At 38.6% G+C, this 20,988-nt stretch overlaps 2 protein-coding genes across 2 annotated transcripts in view; one reads left to right on the forward strand and one right to left on the reverse strand.

Annotated features, from left to right (window-relative positions):
• Positions 1-20,988, forward strand: part of TK2 (thymidine kinase 2) — a 341,867-nt gene that overhangs the window by 127,184 nt on the left and 193,695 nt on the right. The window lies entirely within an intron of this gene.
• The window catches only part of CDH5 (cadherin 5), a 31,018-nt gene that overhangs the window by 5,389 nt on the left and 4,641 nt on the right, over positions 1-20,988 (reverse strand). The window contains exons 2-8 of the mRNA XM_075510830.1: positions 7,836-8,037; positions 5,205-5,493; positions 4,999-5,115; positions 4,078-4,242; positions 3,474-3,661; positions 1,443-1,696; positions 725-867 (exon numbers count right to left, since the gene is read on the reverse strand). Coding sequence (XP_075366945.1) covers positions 725-867; positions 1,443-1,696; positions 3,474-3,661; positions 4,078-4,242; positions 4,999-5,115; positions 5,205-5,493; positions 7,836-8,024 — 1,345 coding nt within the window. The 5' untranslated portion in view covers positions 8,025-8,037. The remainder of the gene's footprint in view (positions 1-724; positions 868-1,442; positions 1,697-3,473; positions 3,662-4,077; positions 4,243-4,998; positions 5,116-5,204; positions 5,494-7,835; positions 8,038-20,988) is intronic.

Here is a 20,988-nt window from a genome sequence, read left to right on the forward strand (position 1 = left end):
ATATGGGAAGTTTCTAGCTCCGTCATTAATTTAAACTTTTCCTTTGACAGATTCAGGTATTTTCCTAAAAACTCTCCTATTGGGCTAAATCATCAAGGATCTATGAGGAAGAAAATGACAATTGCTTATTGCTTCCTGATTCTTCACACTGTGTGGCTATGGGATCCAACATCGTTCTCTGGCACTGAGGCAACAGGCACAGAACAGGCCGTGTCTATATTATTAAATATCTTTCACCCTCCAGAAAAGGCTGGCCTCCCCCAAACCAACTTGGGACTGGCCCCTGGGCCTGCCCTGCTTCCTGAGCCCGAGCGAAGCTATGCGGGGATGCCCGTGCAGCGATGCTCCCTGGGCAGCAGTGCGGGAGGGGGATTTTGTCACTCTGTAAGTGGGTGAAGCTGGCTGGGATGTTTCTGCTCTAACCACAGGCTTATCCCGGTTTCCCAAGCTGCTTCCTCTCCTCATGCCCTTTTTATTCCTTATAAAAAACGGAATGCATTTTCATAATAGCTAGGGGCCGAATCTTAAAACTGTATATGACCTATTTGTAGGTACTCATTTGATTTGGAAGATTATTGTGCAAACCCTGCAAGCATCCCTTTCGTTCATAGCTTAGTGGAAACAGGCTGTCAGCTTGCAGCTTTCCTTTCTGATAAGCTGTAAGTTGCAATACTGTGAAGTTGTATACTGATTTCTTTCAAACAGGGAAGTGGATAGCACTTACCATCTTCAAGGATTTCCTGAGCTGCTACAGTGATGTTGTATGAGGAACTGAATTCTCTGTCCAGGGGCTTGGGAAGTTGAATAATTCCAGTATCGGATACCCTAATATAGTCTCCATTAGGACTAGCTCTTCGTCGAATAAATCTGGTTTTTGTTTAAAAAGAGATATGTCAATGCAAGGGTGATAATACTGTGTTTCACTTCAGTTCTTCAAAGCAGAAGGTCAGAGAGTTCTTGTGTGACAAATTACGTTAATATCTTGACCAGGCGGTCTCAGAATATCTCCCTAAAATTATGCAAGCTGGGAGAACGAAATATATCTGTCAGAAAAGTTTCCAGATTATTGCCTTTTGCTGTTTCAGAAGTCTTATTTTCTTTTCAAAGCACATGCTTGAGAGAGTTCTTACAATAAAAAATGTAACAATAAATTATAACCATGTAAAGATATCCAGGATTATGCATTTTCCTGTAAACGTGCAAATGTTTTATCAGTAAGTTTATGTGGTAACTACATGGGTAAACGTAATTTATGTTCATATTTGTTGGTTACCATATATATCCATGGCTGCAGTGCTGGAAAAATCAAATTGGATTTTTTTTTTTTTTGGCATGCAGATTCTGAAAAGTAGGGCCAAAGTCTCAGTTCTTTGTCAAATTCTTGGAATCATTAATGAATTCTCCACTTTAAAATAGAATTAATAAAGCTGGTGTTGTGTTACCTGATTTTCCGTTTAGCTGCGTCAGGGTCGTGTGCCCAAACTGAACCAAGTGTTCTTATTTCTGGATCATTTTCCCTTACTTTAAATTCATATGGTAGCTTAGTGAAGACAGGAGGCTCATCAACATCAGTGACTTCAATGGTGACTGTTGAAATGCTCCTGGAGCCACCGGATTTAAAATAGCGAAGATCAACTGTGGGATCTGTTGCTTCAATGTCAAACCTGTATTCTGCTACTTTTTCGAAGTCCAGGGGCTAGAAAAAAGACAAACACAGATATTCTTCCTTTGGAGATGTCTAAGTAAACTTTGCATTAGCTATCCACGCAAATTTAAGCTCTGTGCTCTAATTCACGTTTGGAAATATTACCAAATTGCATCTTAGCTAGACTCTTGGGAGAGCATTTCCAAACTGAACTTCTCTTTCACAGAGTGGCTTGAGCAACTTCTGGTTTTGAACAGATTCATCCAGTATTCTAAATTCAGCAAGTATTTATTGGTTTAAATAATTTTCTTTTTATAATTCTGTAGCTACCAAAACTTGTTTAGCTCTTTTTTCTATAAGGTTGGGGACCAAATTCCCCTCTTCTTGGCTAGGCTTTCTGTTCTGAAATCATTCAAGGCAGACTTCATAGCTGCGCTGACTGATAGCTGGGGCATTTAGTTATAAACGACATCTGCTTCCTTGTTTTTCCCATTGACTGTGATTATAAAAGGAATCACACAATGGAAGGAAGGCCAGGAGCTAGGGCAGTAAGAAATGCCCAAGCTACCACTCATTTCAAAGTTTGGTTCCCTTTGCACTACCGCCTGAGATTATAAAAGCACGGCGAAATACACAGTAGTTAATTGTGATGACTCTTGTTTTTCTCTTTGAGTAAACGTTGCAAATGGAAGTGATAGTGCTTATCTAGCAGTTGAAATTTTATCTCACATAGCTGCATATTTTAAATTATGACAGGTATCAGGCCAAAAGCATGTTACAAAACAGTGGGGTGAACTTTGCCCACTGCCTGTTAAAAGATGAGCTGATTCCAAATCACCCCGTGTGTGTATGTGTGGGGTCTCTTATTGCTCCTCCTCTGGGCAGAAGTTGCAAGCAATGCATTCCTCAGGTCCTGGAAAGACCAGGGGGAGGGCTACATTTGGTGAAGGAAAGCTGCTTACACCTAGTGTGACCACAGCTGAAGACTTTACTGCTGGCCTTGGAATACTGGGTACTTCTTTTCCTTAAAGTTTTCTCTTCTTCTTAATGACATTTCTAGTCTTAACAGTTACAGAGAGACATTTGGAAGTGAAAACCATGTGTCTGTCAATCTGAGGATTACAGGAGGTGATTTATAGTCCTCCCTCCTCTTTTTTTTACTGTAAGTCAATGAAATCAATGAACTCTTGGCTTGGCAGTGCTCTGCATAACGCAGGAATGTCCCTTGGTACAAATCAAGTAGGTCTGAGAATTGAAAAACAAAGAGCAAACCATAATAAAGGCTTTGGAGAGTCTGGACCCTCTTAAAGAGTTGTAAGGAATTAGTGGGGAAGCTGTGAAAACACCCTGAGGAAAGTAAGGGAGCTGTGGCTCAGATTGGAGCAAGTGCCAAACTGTAAAGAGCGCTTTTAGAAGAGTGGTCAGGTGGACTTGTTCACATTTTCTACTTTGGTTTCACTTGGGCTGCAGAAGGGAAAGATTCTTTGACTTGGTCAGTTGGTTCAGCTCTTAAAATCACTGACTCTCTGAAGCATCCAAGTATCTGAAGTTTGAGAGGAGCCCGAAGTGCGTAACCTGAATATCTGACATAGTCCCCATTGCACTCTGCAGTAATTCTAGATTTTCCTGGGACTGGTGGTTGAAATGGACTAGTAAATCACCACTCTTCTTCTCACAGAGCTTACAGAAGTGGGTTTTCAGGATGAATGTATTTCATGCTGACTTCCACGCATTTCCATTTTATCCTGCCACTAGCCCCAAACTGAATCAAAGACTCTTCTTACACATGGAAAAACAAAATAATAATCTTTGTTACTGGGAAAATTACCTTCTTTGGCCTAATGATTCCTTCATTTGTGAATGGATTTGCTACAATTTCAAAGGTGTCCCTGTAATCTCCTCTGACAAAACTGTATTTCGTATTTCTATGTTGTGGTTCATCAACATCTTCTACTTTGACTCTGCCAACTTCTCCTCCTACTGAAATGTTTTCAGGAACTTTAAAGTGAAATGATGCTGTTAAAAAAAAAAAAAGAAGACATAAAGAGTGTGTATATGGAAGTTAGAACTTAGTTAAAAATTGTTCTTAGTTTATGGATGTACAGAAATACAGACTATTTCATTGAGAATTCAGCATTATATATCTCTACAGACAGCACTTTGATATATTTTTTGTAAAAGTATAATTAATTCTCAAAATTGTCAAGATCTTGTACAAAGTGCTGAAATTACTACTGATTTTTATTTTCTCCTCTAGGTGTGCGTCACCCAGGAAATGTAGCTAGGGCTGAAATACAGACGACCTTCTGCATATGTAAGATTCTTTTGTCCACTTTTAAGAAAAGTTGATTTGTGATGAACTCTGACATAAATTCGTTGTAGTTGTGTCAACCCTTGGTTTCCAAATGATACAGCGCTTACATTATACTTACGGTGTTTGAATACTGGGAAGTTGTCATTGATGTCGGTTAAAGTGATAATGACTGTAGCTGTGCTTGAATCCCCAGAAGACCCTGGAGCATCTTTTGCTTTAACAATAATTTCATACGTTGATTGATTCTCTCTGTCTAAATCAGCCCTTGTTGTAGAAATCACACCTTTGAAAAAATAATATCGAATATGATTAGATTTTGTAGCATGTCCAACATCTCTTAATTTTGACAGCAGATTTTTGTCTTATGCCACGCATTCAGCTTTAAGTAGCGTTGTTACAGTGGTATTTTTCTAAGACTAGAAATGTTAGAAATCTTTCTACATAAGGGAATATTTGGGAGATTTTGTACAATATATTCCTTTAAACTGATCTTTGCTGCTTAGAAGCAGTCTGATGATGTCTAAACTTGGTCACTACAGCATCTAGAGAGTTTGTCTGAGCACCTCTTTGTCTCAGTTATTTGCTCCAGAGGACTAGTATGGCTACAAGAGATACTGACATTATTTTTAAAACTGGGTGAAATTGAAACAATAAAGTTTAGGAAAGCAAAGGGTTGAGTTACTGATTATTGAATGCTGCTTCAGAATTTATGTATTCCCTTTTCCTGTTTGGTCAAAGGAATGGTATCTATGCTAAACTGAAAATATGAACTTGTATTAGCTCCTAGTCAGTCTCTTCATCAGTGGGAAAAAAATGACCTTTTATCTTCTCATTTAGTTCACAGCACCTGATATCCCAACTTTATTAGTTCATTTCCAGATGCAGACAGTGGCATTGTGTGAGTATGAATGAAAAATCTTTCTAAATTATGGTTAAAATGACATTTTTGAATTATTATTCCCCTTGTCCAGAATGAAAAAGGCTTAAAACTGCATTTTCTTCAAAGTGTAAGGTAAGGACATTTGTGTATCTGACCTACCAGAATCATCAACTGTGAAGTATTCGTCTCCTTTAATGACTTGGTAGGTAACTGTGGCATGACCTGTAACTGTTGGGTCGTCAGCATCTACAGCTGTCACTTTGGTGACCGAGGTTCCTAGAAAAGGATTTTCAAACAGCATATTTAGTATAAATTCTGCTTTTTAACCAGAGGCATGAAGGGAAATGAGTGATGGAAGAACGTACCTACTGGTGACATTTCTGGGACAGATCCATTGAATACTTTTTGTACAAACACGGGGACATTGTCATTAATATCATAAACCTTGATAATGAATTTAGATGGGGGTTCCAGTGACTGGTTGTTTCTTCTGTCAATAATGAGAGCTGTCAGCTCATACTCTGCTTTCTTTTCTCTGTCTAGCCTCTCAAATGCATACACATCACCACTGGTTTCTTCCACTTTAAAAATGGTGTTGGCATATTCACCTTCAATAATATATTTAGCGTTGTTGTTCCTTACACTTGATGTGATCTAGAAGGAAAGTATAATTCAAAGAGATAAAAGTGGGCTTTGGCATCCGGATGCAACACAGTTTCTACCAGAAGATAAACACAATCAGGACTTCTTCAGACTCAGTTTGAAACCAGAATAGCCATCAAGACTTTTGATGTCAGCTGGAGTATTATTGAACAAACAGCACCACAGCAACTACAACCATGCAGGGTTATAGGATGAAACTTGCCTCCAGACTGAAACTTGCTCACTTATATATCAAGAAGTATTTCTTTTTTTTAGATCATATCTCATAGTTCCTAAAGATATAAATTGTTCATGCAGTTAACACATACAAATCATTAACCTCATTATGTCTGAAATAACACGCACCACTACGCTCAGTTTGAATTACTCTTGTTTGCAAGTAGCCTTCTGAACTTAGCAGAGATTTTGCTTAGATTTCACAGAATTACAGAATCCGATCTATATTCACAGCTACTGACAGTATTCAACGTTAGTCTCTATTACTTAGCATTTAGCAGAATTCCTGCCATAGCTGACAGCTTTCTTGTGTTTAGTCACAGGCAATTTTTTATAGTCAGTCTTTAGGCTCATGCTATGACAGTAAGATTAAATTTCCACCCCACAGATTTTAAAATTTAAGATTATATGCAATGAAAAAGGGATGGGGTAAAAGGAATGAACATTAATCAGTTTTAAAATGTAATTTAATCCAATCCCAAATGGTTTTGCACATGATTTAATCTGCAGATAATCTGATGATTCTTCCCTTTCTATACCTTCACCTATCTAAGGACACTGATAGAAGGTTTAAACCACAATTTTCCATGCACTATATCAGCATTCTTATTTCAGCAGGCTATTTATCAATAATTGCTGGGTTTGACCAAGAATTTCTAGTCTTTTGTTACTGATGTTATCATAAATTGCAGCTGTTTGGTGTTCAGGATTTGATTTATCCTGTAGATGTCATTTACTGTTGAACATTCTTTCATTTCTGTTTTCTATTTTGAAATGTGTCATTAAAATTTTCTTCCCTCATTCCACATACTTAATCATGCTTCTGGCTGCTGGGGCTGCTGAAGAACAGTTTACAACTCCGGAGATGTAACATGAGAAATAACCTTACCCTTGTGTCAAAGATAGTATAGTCTGTGCCTCCTTTCTCAATTTTTATTTACTTATTCAGTGTAAAAGGTAAAGACTTCCAAGATTGCCTTTCCTAAAACTGAGGATGAACATACAAAGGAAAACATCCAAGGTCATGAAAGATAAAATCAAAATGTGTCAGCATATTCCTGCAGCTGTCACTCAGTTCTGCCGCGCTGCTGCTGTGGCCTTTTTTAAAGGGTTTATCAAGTGTTCGATCCTGCAAATGCAATGCACTGAACACAGCCATTGCAAAAGTAATCAGAAGCATTCCACTGTTGAAAGACCACAGAGCACAGTACAAAGTGAATTACTCTTATTTAGGACAGCTCCAGGAATAGAAGTGTTCTCCTCAATCTGCTACTGAATTGGTCTGAAATGAAACAGAGATACCCTGTGTTAGCTGAGAGTACCCTGTGGCCTCTTTTCTCTCTCTCTCTCGTGCTTTCTGCCAGTGAGCAGCACTGATCCAGAAAGGTCTGTTTCACTTTGCCGAGACAGCCTTGACAAGATGCTGATTGTTGTACATGGGAGGAAAACGTACAACTGCATTTATCTGAAAAGTGTCAAAGTAGTTCAGTTTGAAAGACTAGATTGGAAGAACTTTGTCTGGGTGATATGCAGTTAATCATAGGATTTTATGGGCGCTGCCCTGAAGAAAATGAGTTTGCAAGCAGGTCAATGCTCATTATTATTTTTAAAACTTATTTTCTTTCACTTTGTGAAACAAATTTTTTGATTGCGTAACAGTATTCCTAAACATAGCACTTTTATTTTGTATCCAAGCTGAGAGATGTAAACTGTATGTTTTTTAATGCATATGTTTTTATTAGCTGATCTCCTAGATTTTTGAAAGAATCTTGAGCTGCCAGAAAAATATTGACATACATCAGCCGCCAGACTTCCTTCCTAACTGTGCACCTGCAAGCAATGCAATTGTTTCTGCACTGCGGATGCTCCATACTTGACATTCTCTAAAATTTATTTGTATTCTTCAAAAGAATTAGAATCCCTTTGACATTATTCTTGATTTACTCTGTGTCTACATTCTTAAGATTTTAACACGTGAGTTTGTTGGTATTAAGTCCCATTTCTATTTCCTTTTTTTCTCCTCTGTTCTGCCTAGACTGCACACAAGTAATAGTTTTCAAGATACTCATTTGCTGTCTACATTTCTAATTATTCATTGCTAATAGACTGCGATTTACCTTGCCAACATGGTGTGGTAATGGTGTATCAATCTCTTCTTTGATGTGCATTTGGTTCCATATCCAGTCTCTCTTCAGTCGTTTATGACTGGCATTGTTTGAAGAAAAGTTTTGGTTTGTTTTCTGACTTTCTTTGTCAGCAAATGCTGGACCCAAGAACAATGAGAAGAGTAGAATAAGGTGGTTCATCTTCTTCTGTAGCCTAGAAAGTAATATAAAAGATGAACACTGTATAAATAACAACAGAATCAGATTAATCATAGAGAGCACACATAGAAGTGTAAATGGACTTTCCTTCTATAGGAAAGTTTGATTACTTTCTGTATTTCTTTTCATCTGCCTTAGCATCAAAATTTGAAATATCGGGCTTCTTTCTTCCATGAAACAGTTTTAACTAGATGACAACTGTAAAACCCAACAAAAATACTTTAATGAAATAAACAATGTGCAAGTTTTGAAAGCTATCATAAAAGCCAGCGTTTCACTTAAGCTACCATAGTTAATCTGAAGAGAAGGTTCAGTAGCGAAGATCACCCATTGTGCATTACGGAAAGTGTAGTCCAGCTGCAGAGCATAGCTCTTGGGAGAGTAGCCGTGGGAAGCAACACCAAGGCTGAGCCAGATCAAAGTTTATGTTAACTCAACTTGAAGTGAAATGTTGCAGCTTGAGAAACCCAAATGCAATGTTTTGACTTGCCCTGACACAAAATATGCTGTAGTCAATATCTTCATATGGAAAATATTGATTTAGAATAAAATCTGTTTTTTTGGTGGAAAAAATGATTCATGTGAAATTTTCAATCAATTCCAAGTACAATGTAGCAAATTATCTTGCTCAGAGAGTTCATTTATTGATTCAATTTCTTGTCTTTTGAAATGTTTGAAGACACATGTAAAGTTCCTTTACCCCTATTCTCAGGTTTTACCATCTACAAAATGATAATTTGTGAAATTATTCTCAGGTGAAACCGTATTTTTGCATCATATGTTAATATTAGCAAACTTTAGGCCTGACTTTCATATCAGATTGAGAAATTATTTTAATCTAGCTAAACTGATTCATTTTCTTACTAAATTTCCCCTTCCCAATATAAAGGACTGGCAGGGAACTTTAACACTCAAATAATCAGACTTTAAATTACACATAAATGACTTTCCATTAGCTTTTAGGAGCTGTCAGCATGCACATCAAAAATAAAACCGTTAATTGTGATAGAGAAGTTGACATCACACAGGTTGCTAGATGCGAGATTAAATTAATATTTTCGGCAGGAAGGTGCTGAGATGTTTCCAGAATTACTCTTTGGTAACTAGGCAATCAATGTTATCCTGTGGTGCAGCATCATTGTCAGTAAAAAGATTTTATTTACCATGAAATTTTGCTTTCCTGTACTTTTCTCTCTTCTACGTTCTTGTACGTAAGCTGAGGAACATTCCTTTTTCTTTGTGATCGTGGAGGAAATGACCAGATAAGGTGGCTTTGAAGTTGCTTTTTAATAGCTGAGCTGTGTTTTATACAGTTTTATGGATTCATTATAAAACTTTTTGATTTAGCTAGTTTTTTGTATTCTATGCACTTACTTTGGCTCTGAATATTTTTATAAAAATGAGTAAGATTTAGTTGTTTTGCTTTGTTTTATTTGTGTACATGAACATTCTACAACTGGAAACTGGAAGGCATTGGTACAATCCTGTTGTGATCGCCTAAGTCTGTCTTTTATTCATAAAATTACAAAACATGGTAACCAAAGGAAACCAGTTGGTTAACGTCAACTAGTACAGGCTGTAGTTTTGGAAAAAACAGACTGTAGTGTTTAAAAAGTCATTTTCTCTTGTTGCTCTGGTACAGTGGAGGTCTCCCATACTGCTGTAGTGAAGACATTAGTTGGGAAAACTGAGGACGATACTGTCCACTTTGGTTGCCAGTCATTTGACTGGAAGCGATACATTTACAAACATCTTTGCAGAAAGCATTTTTAACTTAAGTAGTCAAATCGCCACTAAAGCATACTGGTCTCAGTATAAATCTACTTTGTAAAGAGAAATTTTGTGTCTTCCCAGTAATATTTTCCTAGTATTTGCCTCTCTGTTTATTAATGCTCAGTTCAGAGCCTGCCATGCCCTCTGTCAAACTCCTCAGGGTGCTTCTCTCGCAGTTGCTGAGAGTGATTACTAGGAACAGCAACTCCGGGACCTTTGGTATCCTCATACAGGGGCACTGCTTATCAGAAATTGAAGGCTCAAATTCATAACGAGCGTATGGTTATCTGTATAGGAGCTCTGGGACTGTGGTAATATCGTGATTATTCCTGAGGATCCATGCAGCAAATGCAAACTCTCCTTTGAAGTAGGTGGCCTGTACGTGTTTCACAGTTCAGGCCTTGTTTGAAAGCTTGGCCATTAATACAGAAAGCGCTAGACTGAATCTCTTTAAATATATGCACATTTCAGCTGAAAGTTAAGCTAACCCTTGCACTCATCAGATCCGTCTTTGTGTTCTTAGATTTTAAGGTGGCTTCACCTCCTTTAACTCCTCATTAATGGATTCCTTGTTAATACTTGTCCAGCCTCCTTGGTAAGTTAATGGTTCCTTTGTGAGCAACTTGGTGGAGTTTGGTCTGCCCTCTGGTATGCACTGCAGGTCAAACACAGACCGAGACAGAAGAGCCTCTTGCAAAAAATGACTTCTGCTTTGTCTTTGGCAACTTTCAAAATTTCTCATTTTGGTAGAAGTAACACTGCACACTCGAGCACTTCGCATGCTGTCTTTTCTAGGGGCATTTGATGTGCATTGCTCCATAGGACGGTCTGACTCTGAGAAGACTTCCTCTATGATACCATGCAAGTTTTGCATTTGCCAGCTGGAAGTCCATTGCTGTTGAATCTGTAGCTGAATTTATCACAATATTTAAGGATACCCTTCTTTGGCAGCACGTACAAACACTTCAGAAGCAGGACCCTGCTGAGCAGTAACTGGATAAGGGCACTATCCTGGTGTGAAGGCCACGTTCCATGGATGTTAGCTCTTGACAAGCTGTACTAAACGCTCTCTCTTTTTCTGGCTATGATAGTTTTCCTTTTCAGCAGATCTCATTTGAAATGCCAGAGGTAGTAGCAGAAGAGAGATATTTCCATGCCTGAGCGGGGGAAATTCATTCCCATGGAGTCAGAAGCAAGAAAGTTTCTGAGGGATGACAGGTGGATGACATGTAGGGATTGGCTTTTTGTTTCTTCTCATGTCTGCTGTGGCAGCCAGGACTGAGAAAAGGAAATAAGATGCACCCTTTCAAGTAATGACCCCTGCGGCCACACGGTTCCGGAGAAGGGGACAGCACAGCATGCACTGTGACCGATCTGTCCCATGCGTGGCTCTCCCTGGCATGCTGCCATGAGGTCCCATCGCTGGTCTACCTTCCTGTACAGTCTCCAGTTACCGCTCTGTCTCTAACTGATTAGACCAATAATTCAAACTTTTTTCCATTTAAGCAGGGACCATAAATGTTCCTTGAAGTTAGCAGGGGAATGGTTTATTCAAATAGCTAAGTTTCTTGCTTTGCTCTTAAATTTTCTTTCAGCAAATGATGGGTTTTTCCACCAACATTATTCATTTTATGTGTTGAATTATTTCAGCAAATAACTCTTGGTCTGCAGGGTACTACAGACAGTTAACTGAGAAATTCTGGTATTCAAACTGATTTATAGGACACATGACTCATACGGTATAGTTTCTTCTCGCAGATTGGGAGTAATTATTAAAAAAAAGTCAGGTGGAGATACAGACAATACTGTACTAATTAAAAGTTTGCATTTTACAAGTTGTTTTGGTAAGTAATCAACTGTAAGGTTGATGAGCAGCTAATATAAATAAGGTCTCCATGTAATGAAAACACATTTGATGAAATATTCTTATGAACATTTGCGGGTTATTTTTCTGGTATTTGCCTCTTATCTGGTTTACTTTTCACTCTAAAAATGTATATTAATGCTTATGCGAGGTTAGTTTAGTTAGCAAAGAAATTTGTGCTATGCTTGCATGTTAAATAGAAGTTAAACCAGGTTTCTGTATGGAGACTTTGGTAAATGAGGAGACAGTTGTAGCTGAAATGATGTATTTTTCTGGTTGATTGGATGAAAATTTTATGCTAATCTTCGAGAATTTTTGTTTTTCAGCATCTAAAAAACAGAAATACTACTAGAAATAGCGATAAGGAACATCCGAAGAGAGAAATTTGTTTAAAGTGGCTATCATACACCAGAAAAGAAATACATTTTAAAAGGTTTGTGTCCATATTGTTCAGATAATTTGCATATCTGATTGTCAGAAAGGCTGGAAACAAAACTATTATTGATGATTGAGCTGGAAATGTAATGATTATTTTTGCTTACAGTATCTTGGTTTGAATCCGAACAATGTAAATGGAAATGAACAATCCCATGCAAAAATGAGAGTTTCATCAAAGCAGAAAATATTAACAAAATTACTAATAAATCAATACTATAGGACATAATCTATTCCATTCCACAGTCTGCAATTTTTGCTGTTTCTAGTTGTTAATCAAACCTCAGCTGTCATGCCTGCAGCCATGTAAATGTTAAGGAATACTAAATATCTGAAATACTGTATTCAATCAATTGGGAGAAATACGGAGCTCGAAGGAGGGCGGTTGCTCAGGTTAACCTGCCCTTGCTCTGGGCGTGGGTGCGGGCCCCGGCCCTGCGGTGTCCTGGGGAGCCGGGTGCCGGGATGGGTGCGTGCCCACGGGGACGCCCTGGCTGGACTAAAAGAGAAAGAATACTAAGAAAACATTTTTCACAAAAGTTTTTTCAGAAAAGTTGACTTTGGATAGCTTTAGTTTAGTTTAATAAGTATTTTCTGACTATCTTTCCCCCTCCTGTCTCCTGCACCCTCCCCAGTATTCCTAAGTAGCTCTGTGCAAAAAATTCTGTTGAATTTGCAGTGGATTAAACCCTACAATACAGAGTAGACAACACTTCAAAATTTTTTTTCAGATGCAAAAAATTTACTTTGATACACCATCTAAACACCTCCAAAATTACTAGGCTCAATGAAGCCATGATAGATATAAAGAGAGCAGAATCTGACCCAGTGTCAAGTAACAAAATGGCCCTGAACAACCCCCCCCATACAGAATCCATTTTAACATTAATTTCTCGTCTATATGATGTTTAAGACTAAAGGTAAATGTGTGAATGCAGTGAGCATTAAGAAATAGAAAGGTAACGTACCAAACACAGGAAGAGGATAAATTAGCTTTTTCTTTGCAATGTTTGTAGTTTGGGTAAGCAGGCAAAACATTATTAAAAGAAAATAGTCCTAGCAATACTTAACACTGCCTTTCAGGGACCTTAAATGGCTGTGCAAACATGAATTGATAAAGCCTCCTCATTTCTCTGTGAAACGTACTGCAGCTAGATAAAAAGCAATATCCCTTTCAAAAAGTATATTTGAAGCACAGAGGACTTCAATGTGTTTGCCATCTCCTGACAGTGGGCCAGGGTCAGGAGTAACAACAGTCTCAGATTTTGTTCTCCCAGTTTCTTGGTCTCATAATTAGACAACATTGCTCTAAGCAGCTTCTAACAAACCCAGAGAAACACGGCAGCAAAGTAATCATATAGGTCTGATTGTTACCTTCACTCCAGTTTCTGCTTGGCTTCTAAGTTGCAAAACTGTGATCCTCCTTCGCTCCCTTGAGCTTACAGTGTGAGAAGAGTTGAGGGCACGTAGTCAGTACAGTGAGAACAGGAACTACGGTAGGTCTTCAAACTTTAGTAACATCACTTAAAAAAACTAAGTTAAATTGTGCAACATTTGACTTGGAGCAATCATTTTTTTGTTGCATTTTCCGATATAATTTGTTTTGGGTGGTTACTCAGTGTTTCTCGTATTTCTTATTAAAGCTGTCTTGTCACATGTCCTCAACAGTGTACAATGGTTCATTTTAAAACAGGCCTTTCCTGAGAACACTGTGCTGCTTTTTTGTTTCCAGATTATTGAGCTGATTTAAATGGGCCTAGGGCCTGACTACCTGCTATTATATTTTTGATTGTCCTTATGTCGACTTTATGCATCTGAGAAGTGGTTTCCACTGATGACTAAACAGTCTGGAGTGCAAATGCCTACCTGAAAACTGATTATAAAATGACTTTTTATATGCATGATAGTACCTTTGAGTAAATAGCCACTTTGATGACTAAACAATCTGGAGTGCAAATGCCTGCCTGAAAACGGATTATAAAATGACATTTTATACTTGTGGTAGTACCTTTGAATGAATAGCCACTTTAGCAGTATCTTAACTAAACTTGCTACTTTAAAAAAAACCCCACACATCACTCAGTATTGTGAGAGTGCTCTTGCGTGCACTTGGTGCTGTTCAGTTTTTGGCGTTGATGCTGCAGCACTGTACATCAATATAGCTGAGGAGATAATTCAGCACTTCTGGTTTTGGCTCCTCATATTTTTTCCAAGGAAAAAGAGAATAATTCTAATCTGAAAGTTCTTTGTGATTTCAACTCCAAGTTTCTGGTGGGTCTGGGGAAAATGTATTAATGATTTTTTCCCCTGTCTGTTCAGCTCACTGGAAAATTCTCTTCTGGATGATACAAAATACAACTTCATCTCATGGGTGGATGGAGTCCTCAGCCAGGACAGATGCCTCTTTCAGAAATGAAGAAATTTGGTTATAAAAGATCTGTAAACACTTACTATGTGTATGTTAAAGATTCATTGCCTGGTGGAAAGCAGGCAGCCAAATTGGTCTCCCAGTCTTTCTGTTATCTCAGGTACAGAACTGGCTAAAAACAGGGAGGCAAGCACTGGTTTGGCTTTTTTTTTTTTTTTTTAAAGAAACAAAGCCACCCTCAAGCTAGTGAGCGAGAGCTTGTGCGCTGAAGATGGGTGAGCAGCAATAATGAAATCTACCTGAATGTCCTCCCAGAGCTTCCTGACACCCCTGCTTGCATTTTAGCAAGTGACTTGCTGACTCCAGCATTAAAGTGCTGCGGTAAATACTGAGAGAAGAGCATATGAAAAGGCTGAATGTGAGCTGAAAATAAGAAATGTATGGTCTAAGAAGACATTTGCTGTAAACAGAATGATTTTAGAGAAATGAGCGAGGAAGAAAGTTGTAAGAGGTCACAAAGATCTCCTTTGTTCCTTGCCAAGAAGCTTTTATGGAAAAGGGATGTATAGATTTGCTGTTTGTTTGCTAGAAGTCACTTCATCACAGATCTGAAAGAGAAGTAGGATGAGTCAGATGCAGGATCTGATCTTGCATCGGTAAATTTTCCTGACTTTACTGTAGTTTGTTTTACATCAGTGATGTGCCTGATAATATTTTAGCTGGGTAGATTAATAAAAATAAAAATGTTGACATTTGTGGGGAAAGACTAGCCTATAGCAGGCTTTGCTTATTTTAATCTATGAACAGTGCAGTACTGCAGATGCAATCAGCCATCATAGTAGGCCAGAAATATTGTGCTTTGTGCTCTTGTCCATCTTGGCTCTGAGTTGCTCTCAATCTGACCCATTATATACAGGCACAACCTTCGGGACAAACAGGGAAATAATTTTGTTGGTGGTGCTACTTCAGCTCAAACACTGCTCCTTACAGCGCTAACCTTCAAAGGTATCCTGATAACTCTATCAGTAGACTCATAACATTTACTGCCTGTTAGCTGGGTGTGCAAGACATAATCATGATCTCACTTTGGCTCACAAAAATCCTTTGCTGATAAATGCTGATTTAGCTGAGAGAATTCAGAGGCAAGTCTATTGGAAAGTCAAGCACCAAGGCCCACAATCTCAAAGGTAGGAGGACATTTAACTTCTGTTGATTTCTCTCAATTTTTAGTTAACCTTATCTTAATTTGTATTTTCCAAAAACTTACAAAAGCATGTTTGCAGTTTGGAGAGTGCTGTCTATGTTCCTACATGACTCCTGTCTGATAAAGAACGGATTATTTATAAAACTGTTGAATGTGTGTTGCTGGTATAGGTTCAGATTCAATTTCCTGTTCACAAATACACATTTGTTTGGCTTAGATCTTGATTTACCTGTACATAAGACCCGTACAGCTCGGAATCAGCTCTGAATTTGGCTTCTGTTAGAATTAAAGAAAACCTCAAACAATATCTTTTTCTGGGAAAATTTGGAAGAGATGGGCTGATAGATTGTGCCTAGTCGTTCTGTGTTCTTTAGGGACTAGTAGCCTTTTGTAGATAGTGTTAGTTTAAGTACGTCTGGGGATCTGAAACATTTCTGTTTGTGGAAATGAATCCCATACATGATCTAATAAAACATGTGACTGTATTTCTATGTACCTGTATAGTGTGTACAAAAGTATGCAACTTCCACATAGGTTGGAGAGAAGCTAGGGTTTTTTTATGCCGCACACCAAAAATCTTACATAGTGAAGTTATCCAACCAAGAGGGACTGCTTCCGTGTTTCATGTGCACAACCTATCTTTCCTATTCTAATCTTTAACTAAATCGTTTTTCTATCGATCTATAGTAACCTGTTTTTTATCTGAGTTTCTTACTTGCAAATCTGATAATTGAGAAGCAAATTAAATACATGTTTTAGTTACTGGGCTGGTCTCTTCATGAACTTTAAGGAAGCATTATTTTTGGATAAGATGAATTAATAATTCTTGAATCACTTCTGTTGTTGAAATGACAGTGCACTGTTTAAGTGAGGGTTGTTTGCTGTGGTGAGGATGACATATGTGATGAAGGCAAAACAATACTTTGAAATCATTAAAATGAGCGGCGAGAGCACTGACTTTCTCCTCTTCCCATCAGATCAGTTATGCAGTCTAATTGTTGTTTTAATGGATGACTGTTTTCCTTTCACCTGAGCATCCTGGTAAGTCTAGCAAGTAATCCACCAGTCTTAGTAAACAACTGCTGGCCCTCTACCTCACCCAGGAGAGAAATATGTATGAAGGTCTATCAGAGCCACACTGAATCATTAGGTGAGTTTTAAGAATCTTCCTCATTTCACACTCTCAGCATGCAGATCATGTATCATGCCAGGTGCGGAATCAATGTCTTTACTCATTTTTCACGATAATGTTATTTGTCATCACGGAGGCTGTAGAGATACTTGAGAGCTGATGATAACCAATTTGGAACTGAACAGATACAGTACATGAGGCACTGAAATATCTATGTTCTGATGCTGCTTAGGAGTTCTTACTCCGGCCATGCTACTATGGTCATATAATGCTTTACTAGAGAAAATTTCCCTTAAGTGGCCCCAAAATGGATTAGAGTGCTTTAAAGAAGAAGCAAGTGGTATTGTCCGGTCTTTCCATGCGTAAAGCCTTTTGTTTCACATACAAATATGTCAGTACAAAATATAACAAGGGATAAAATGTGCTTAACCACAGTGCCCAGTATAAACCCAGCTGCTAAAATATTTTGAAGCTCATTTGTGATTAAATTATTAAGCCAGTTTGTGACACTGTTTCGTAACAAATAAATATATTGTCATAAATAGAAGATTTTGGCTTTCTCTTAGTTGTTGACAGCATGGACAGCATTGAGTTTAAGGTCATAAGCTACTCTTCTGTAGCTCTTTACAGCTTCTGAGCTTTGGCAGCACGTATATGAGGGCTGAATGCCTCCTAAGGAGCAGGAGTATTCTGGTGTTTAGTGAGTATGCTCAAACCCACAAGGGGAGTTTGGGTGTTGGTACAGAACATTATCACCTCATCATCATTGTGTGATATAGATTCTGTGCTCTGTTGATTTAGAGTGTTCAATTTTTTAAAATCAGGAAGCTCATAATACCTATGACTAGTATGATTTATTTGCTTTGCAGGTATTGCAGGGGTGAAACTAACAATTAAATGACAGAAAATTTGTTCTTGGCCACATGTCGTTTGATGACAGTTGCCAAATGCTGTTGAAATCTGAGCTGTTTTGGGGGGTTAACTTTGCATTAAATACAGCCCTTCTGTTCTGAAGTGAGCTAATAAGATGGGTGGGATAAACCCTGCATGCATAGTTTGGAATTGCAAACATTTTCCTCTATGAATTCTTTGTCCAAAATTTAAAGCTAAGAGGAAAATATCTCCCATCCAGATTAACTATTGATAAGGACAGATGCTGAAAATGGTGATGAAGTGCCAGTGTTACAGACAGGCAAAGAACTTGTTATCTTCCTTGTATCCAAAAGTAGGTTCAGGGATGATCTTGCAGTCAGATGTACCCATTCCTGCAGAGGGTCTCATTGACTTTGAAGAACCATTGAGGCTCTGTCAGTCTCAGTGGCACATTTACGCGGCTGTAGATCCAGCTTCTTTCTCGCTTGCTTTCAGCCAATTTCCTTTTGCTTAGCCCAAACTGTGGTGGCTCCGGTAGGAAAGACAGAGGTGCAGGTGTCTCAGCACTGAGCCTCCCTCATCCCCAGCACCTCCCACACCCAGACAATGTTGTTTGAGTTTTGGGGAGCGGGGGTGTGGGTGAGAAGGAGACAAGGGAATCCTCCAAAAATTATTTGGCTCATCCCAGTGCAGAAGTGGAACAGTTCAGGTATATTGGAGGTGTTTGTGATCACTAAAAAGATTTCTCAAGCATCTCTAACCAGAAGCTTTGTTTCCTACAATAAATTGTGTGCACATTTCAGAAATGATCTAACTCCCTGGTTAGCTCTGCTGTACACAGAGATTAGCCGAAGCTGTCACTGAATGTTTAAGAGTTTGGCCAAGCTGAAACAAAATAAGGTACACTATGAGAATAATATATTATAGAGCTTTTTCCACTTCCCCTTTGTTTCCAGATAAAGCCTTAATATCAGAGAGGCTTCCTAGCACAGAGCTCCAACTGAGTAGCTTTGATTAAGGAAAAGTCCCCATCCTTTGAGGAACTGCATGCAATAAATATGATTTTTTTTTTAAAGTACAATGTAGCTGTGTTTACAGCAGATAAGATTTTTTTGACATTTTCCTTCAACAAAAGCTCAAGAGCAAAAGTATCTGCCTCAAACACAAGCATCATGCACAGGTCACAGTAATTGATATTTATTGCGCTAACAGTAATCTGAAGCAGAGGAACCATGTTTAGCTGGCTGTGTGTTTTGATTCCTTTGTCCAGGTTATTCTGTTGGGTGAATGAATGCATTAGTGTTTCCTCTGAAAATTAATTTTGTGGCAGATAAAGAAAGCATGTACATATACATAAATCTCATGTTCTCTGTCTGGGCAAGAGGCTAAAAAAACAGGGTGTGTCTGGATATATTTTGTTTGGTAATTAGTATTCAGTATTTTCCTCCCTTTTTAAAATGTCTAATTCAAATGTCAGTTCATTCTTCTCTATTTCCTGCCCTTATTCAACTAGACTTCCAGACCAGGCTTAATTAACTTTAAGACCTTTTCTGCCCACCCCTATAGTTACAGTCTTTTCCTGGAACATTTCCATTGTTATAATCTCCATGTGTTGTGAGATGATACAAATGATATTATTACTGCTCTTATGAATTTACAATGAGCCTTTCAATATTGTTACTTACAGCTTAGCTCTTGTCAGGAAAATCTCATCTTCAAATCAAAATAAAACTAGGGAAGCAAATTTCCAGCTTACAGTGCTGATAAAGGGAAGCTGGAGGGCCTGAAAATTCAGGTCTCAGACACAGGGAAGCTTAAAAAGATGAGGAAAGCTGTTGTAAGTTTTGTGACTTTTTTTAGAGCTAGACTTTTTTTCTGTTTGGATTTGTTTCCATGTGGGAGTGACTGTGATTTAGCACAGTGTTGTGTTGTGTTTTGCGCCATTATCTCTTCACTGGCTTAAGCAGGTCATTAGCCTGATGAATTTAACAGCCCCGTCCACAGGCAATGAGGGAACCCGCACTGAAGGAGAGCTTGCTTCATGAAACAGATTGCAACCGCGGTAGCTGATAGTTCAACGCGTAAGACGTGACTGCAGGAGTGACCCTGTTTCAAGGCAGGCCATGCTTTTGTTTACATGTGGTAAGAAGTTTTTGTGAAAGTGATAAAAGTGAGAGCTGGGGGCTTTCAGCTGGCTGACCCGGGGACATTTCTGCTCACGGGTCTTCTCAAGCCAGTGCTCAGGATCTAGGCTGGTGGCTGCTGCTGCTGCCCTGCTGGGGCTCAGTGCGGTGGGCACTGGGGAGCAGCCTGCATCCCCCCGGGAGCTGACGGCTTTAAAGTAACCTGACTGTTTGGGAAGTTCTTATTCACAGCAGTGCTGCACTTGTGGGTTTGCTGCTTGAATCTGAAACACAGCTGGAGATATTTCTTAAGCTGAGGTGGGAATTTTTTTTTTCTCCTTCGTTAGTGGCTGTGCAAGTGGAATGTTTGTTTCTCCCACAGCTTGTATTTTAATCACAGCCACTGAAAACCCCTTTCTTGTGCGAATGAAGCCTTTCTCTTCATTTAAAGAAGCTGAAGATCAATCCATATAAGGCAGGTAATACAGCTCACCATTTCACAGCAGGAAAATGATGCAATATATTCCAAAGAGAAATGTGCCCCTTTCTTCCTGTTTGAAGCTTAAGTCATCTCCAAGTGCAATTATTGGAGGATTCCGCATCTATTCTAATCCTAAACTTTTACCAAGGCTGCTGCTGGCACATCTAGTGTACAAAGCAAATGTGTTTGTTAAATGGTGCTACAGATGAGAGAGCTCTGCAATAGCTTTGTCACTGTCAAGTTCACATTATTGTCTGTGTAAAATGAACCCACTACAAAAAGCATTCCTGCTTTTTGTGCTCTCTGCTTTCTGCCCTCGCTTCTTAATTTCTGTGCTGGATACGTGTTTTAGGTAGAGTTCATTGGTAATCTGGATGATACTAAAATATGCATAGTGTAGCAATATTTGTTTATGTTTTAATGGCAGTCTAAAAACCTAAATTAACAGTACTGAGCAAATAGACAATATATACTATTTCATTGTAGGTTTGGATTAATAGATTAAGTGGTGAAAAGTCTGATACCTTGTTAGTAGTATTGATTGGTTGGCCTAACCCTAACATGAGTAAACTGGTTCTCTTGCAGACAGATCATATATATCTGACAGATAATGACAATAAAAGCCAGTAAGATAATGCAAGTCTCCTCTGAGTTCAGGTCTAGGACTGGACATAGGAGGAGGGAGTATCCCTC

This window comes from Mycteria americana, chromosome 8 (genome assembly GCF_035582795.1).
Source record: "Mycteria americana isolate JAX WOST 10 ecotype Jacksonville Zoo and Gardens chromosome 8, USCA_MyAme_1.0, whole genome shotgun sequence".
Classification (NCBI taxonomy): Eukaryota; Metazoa; Chordata; class Aves; order Ciconiiformes; family Ciconiidae; genus Mycteria; species Mycteria americana.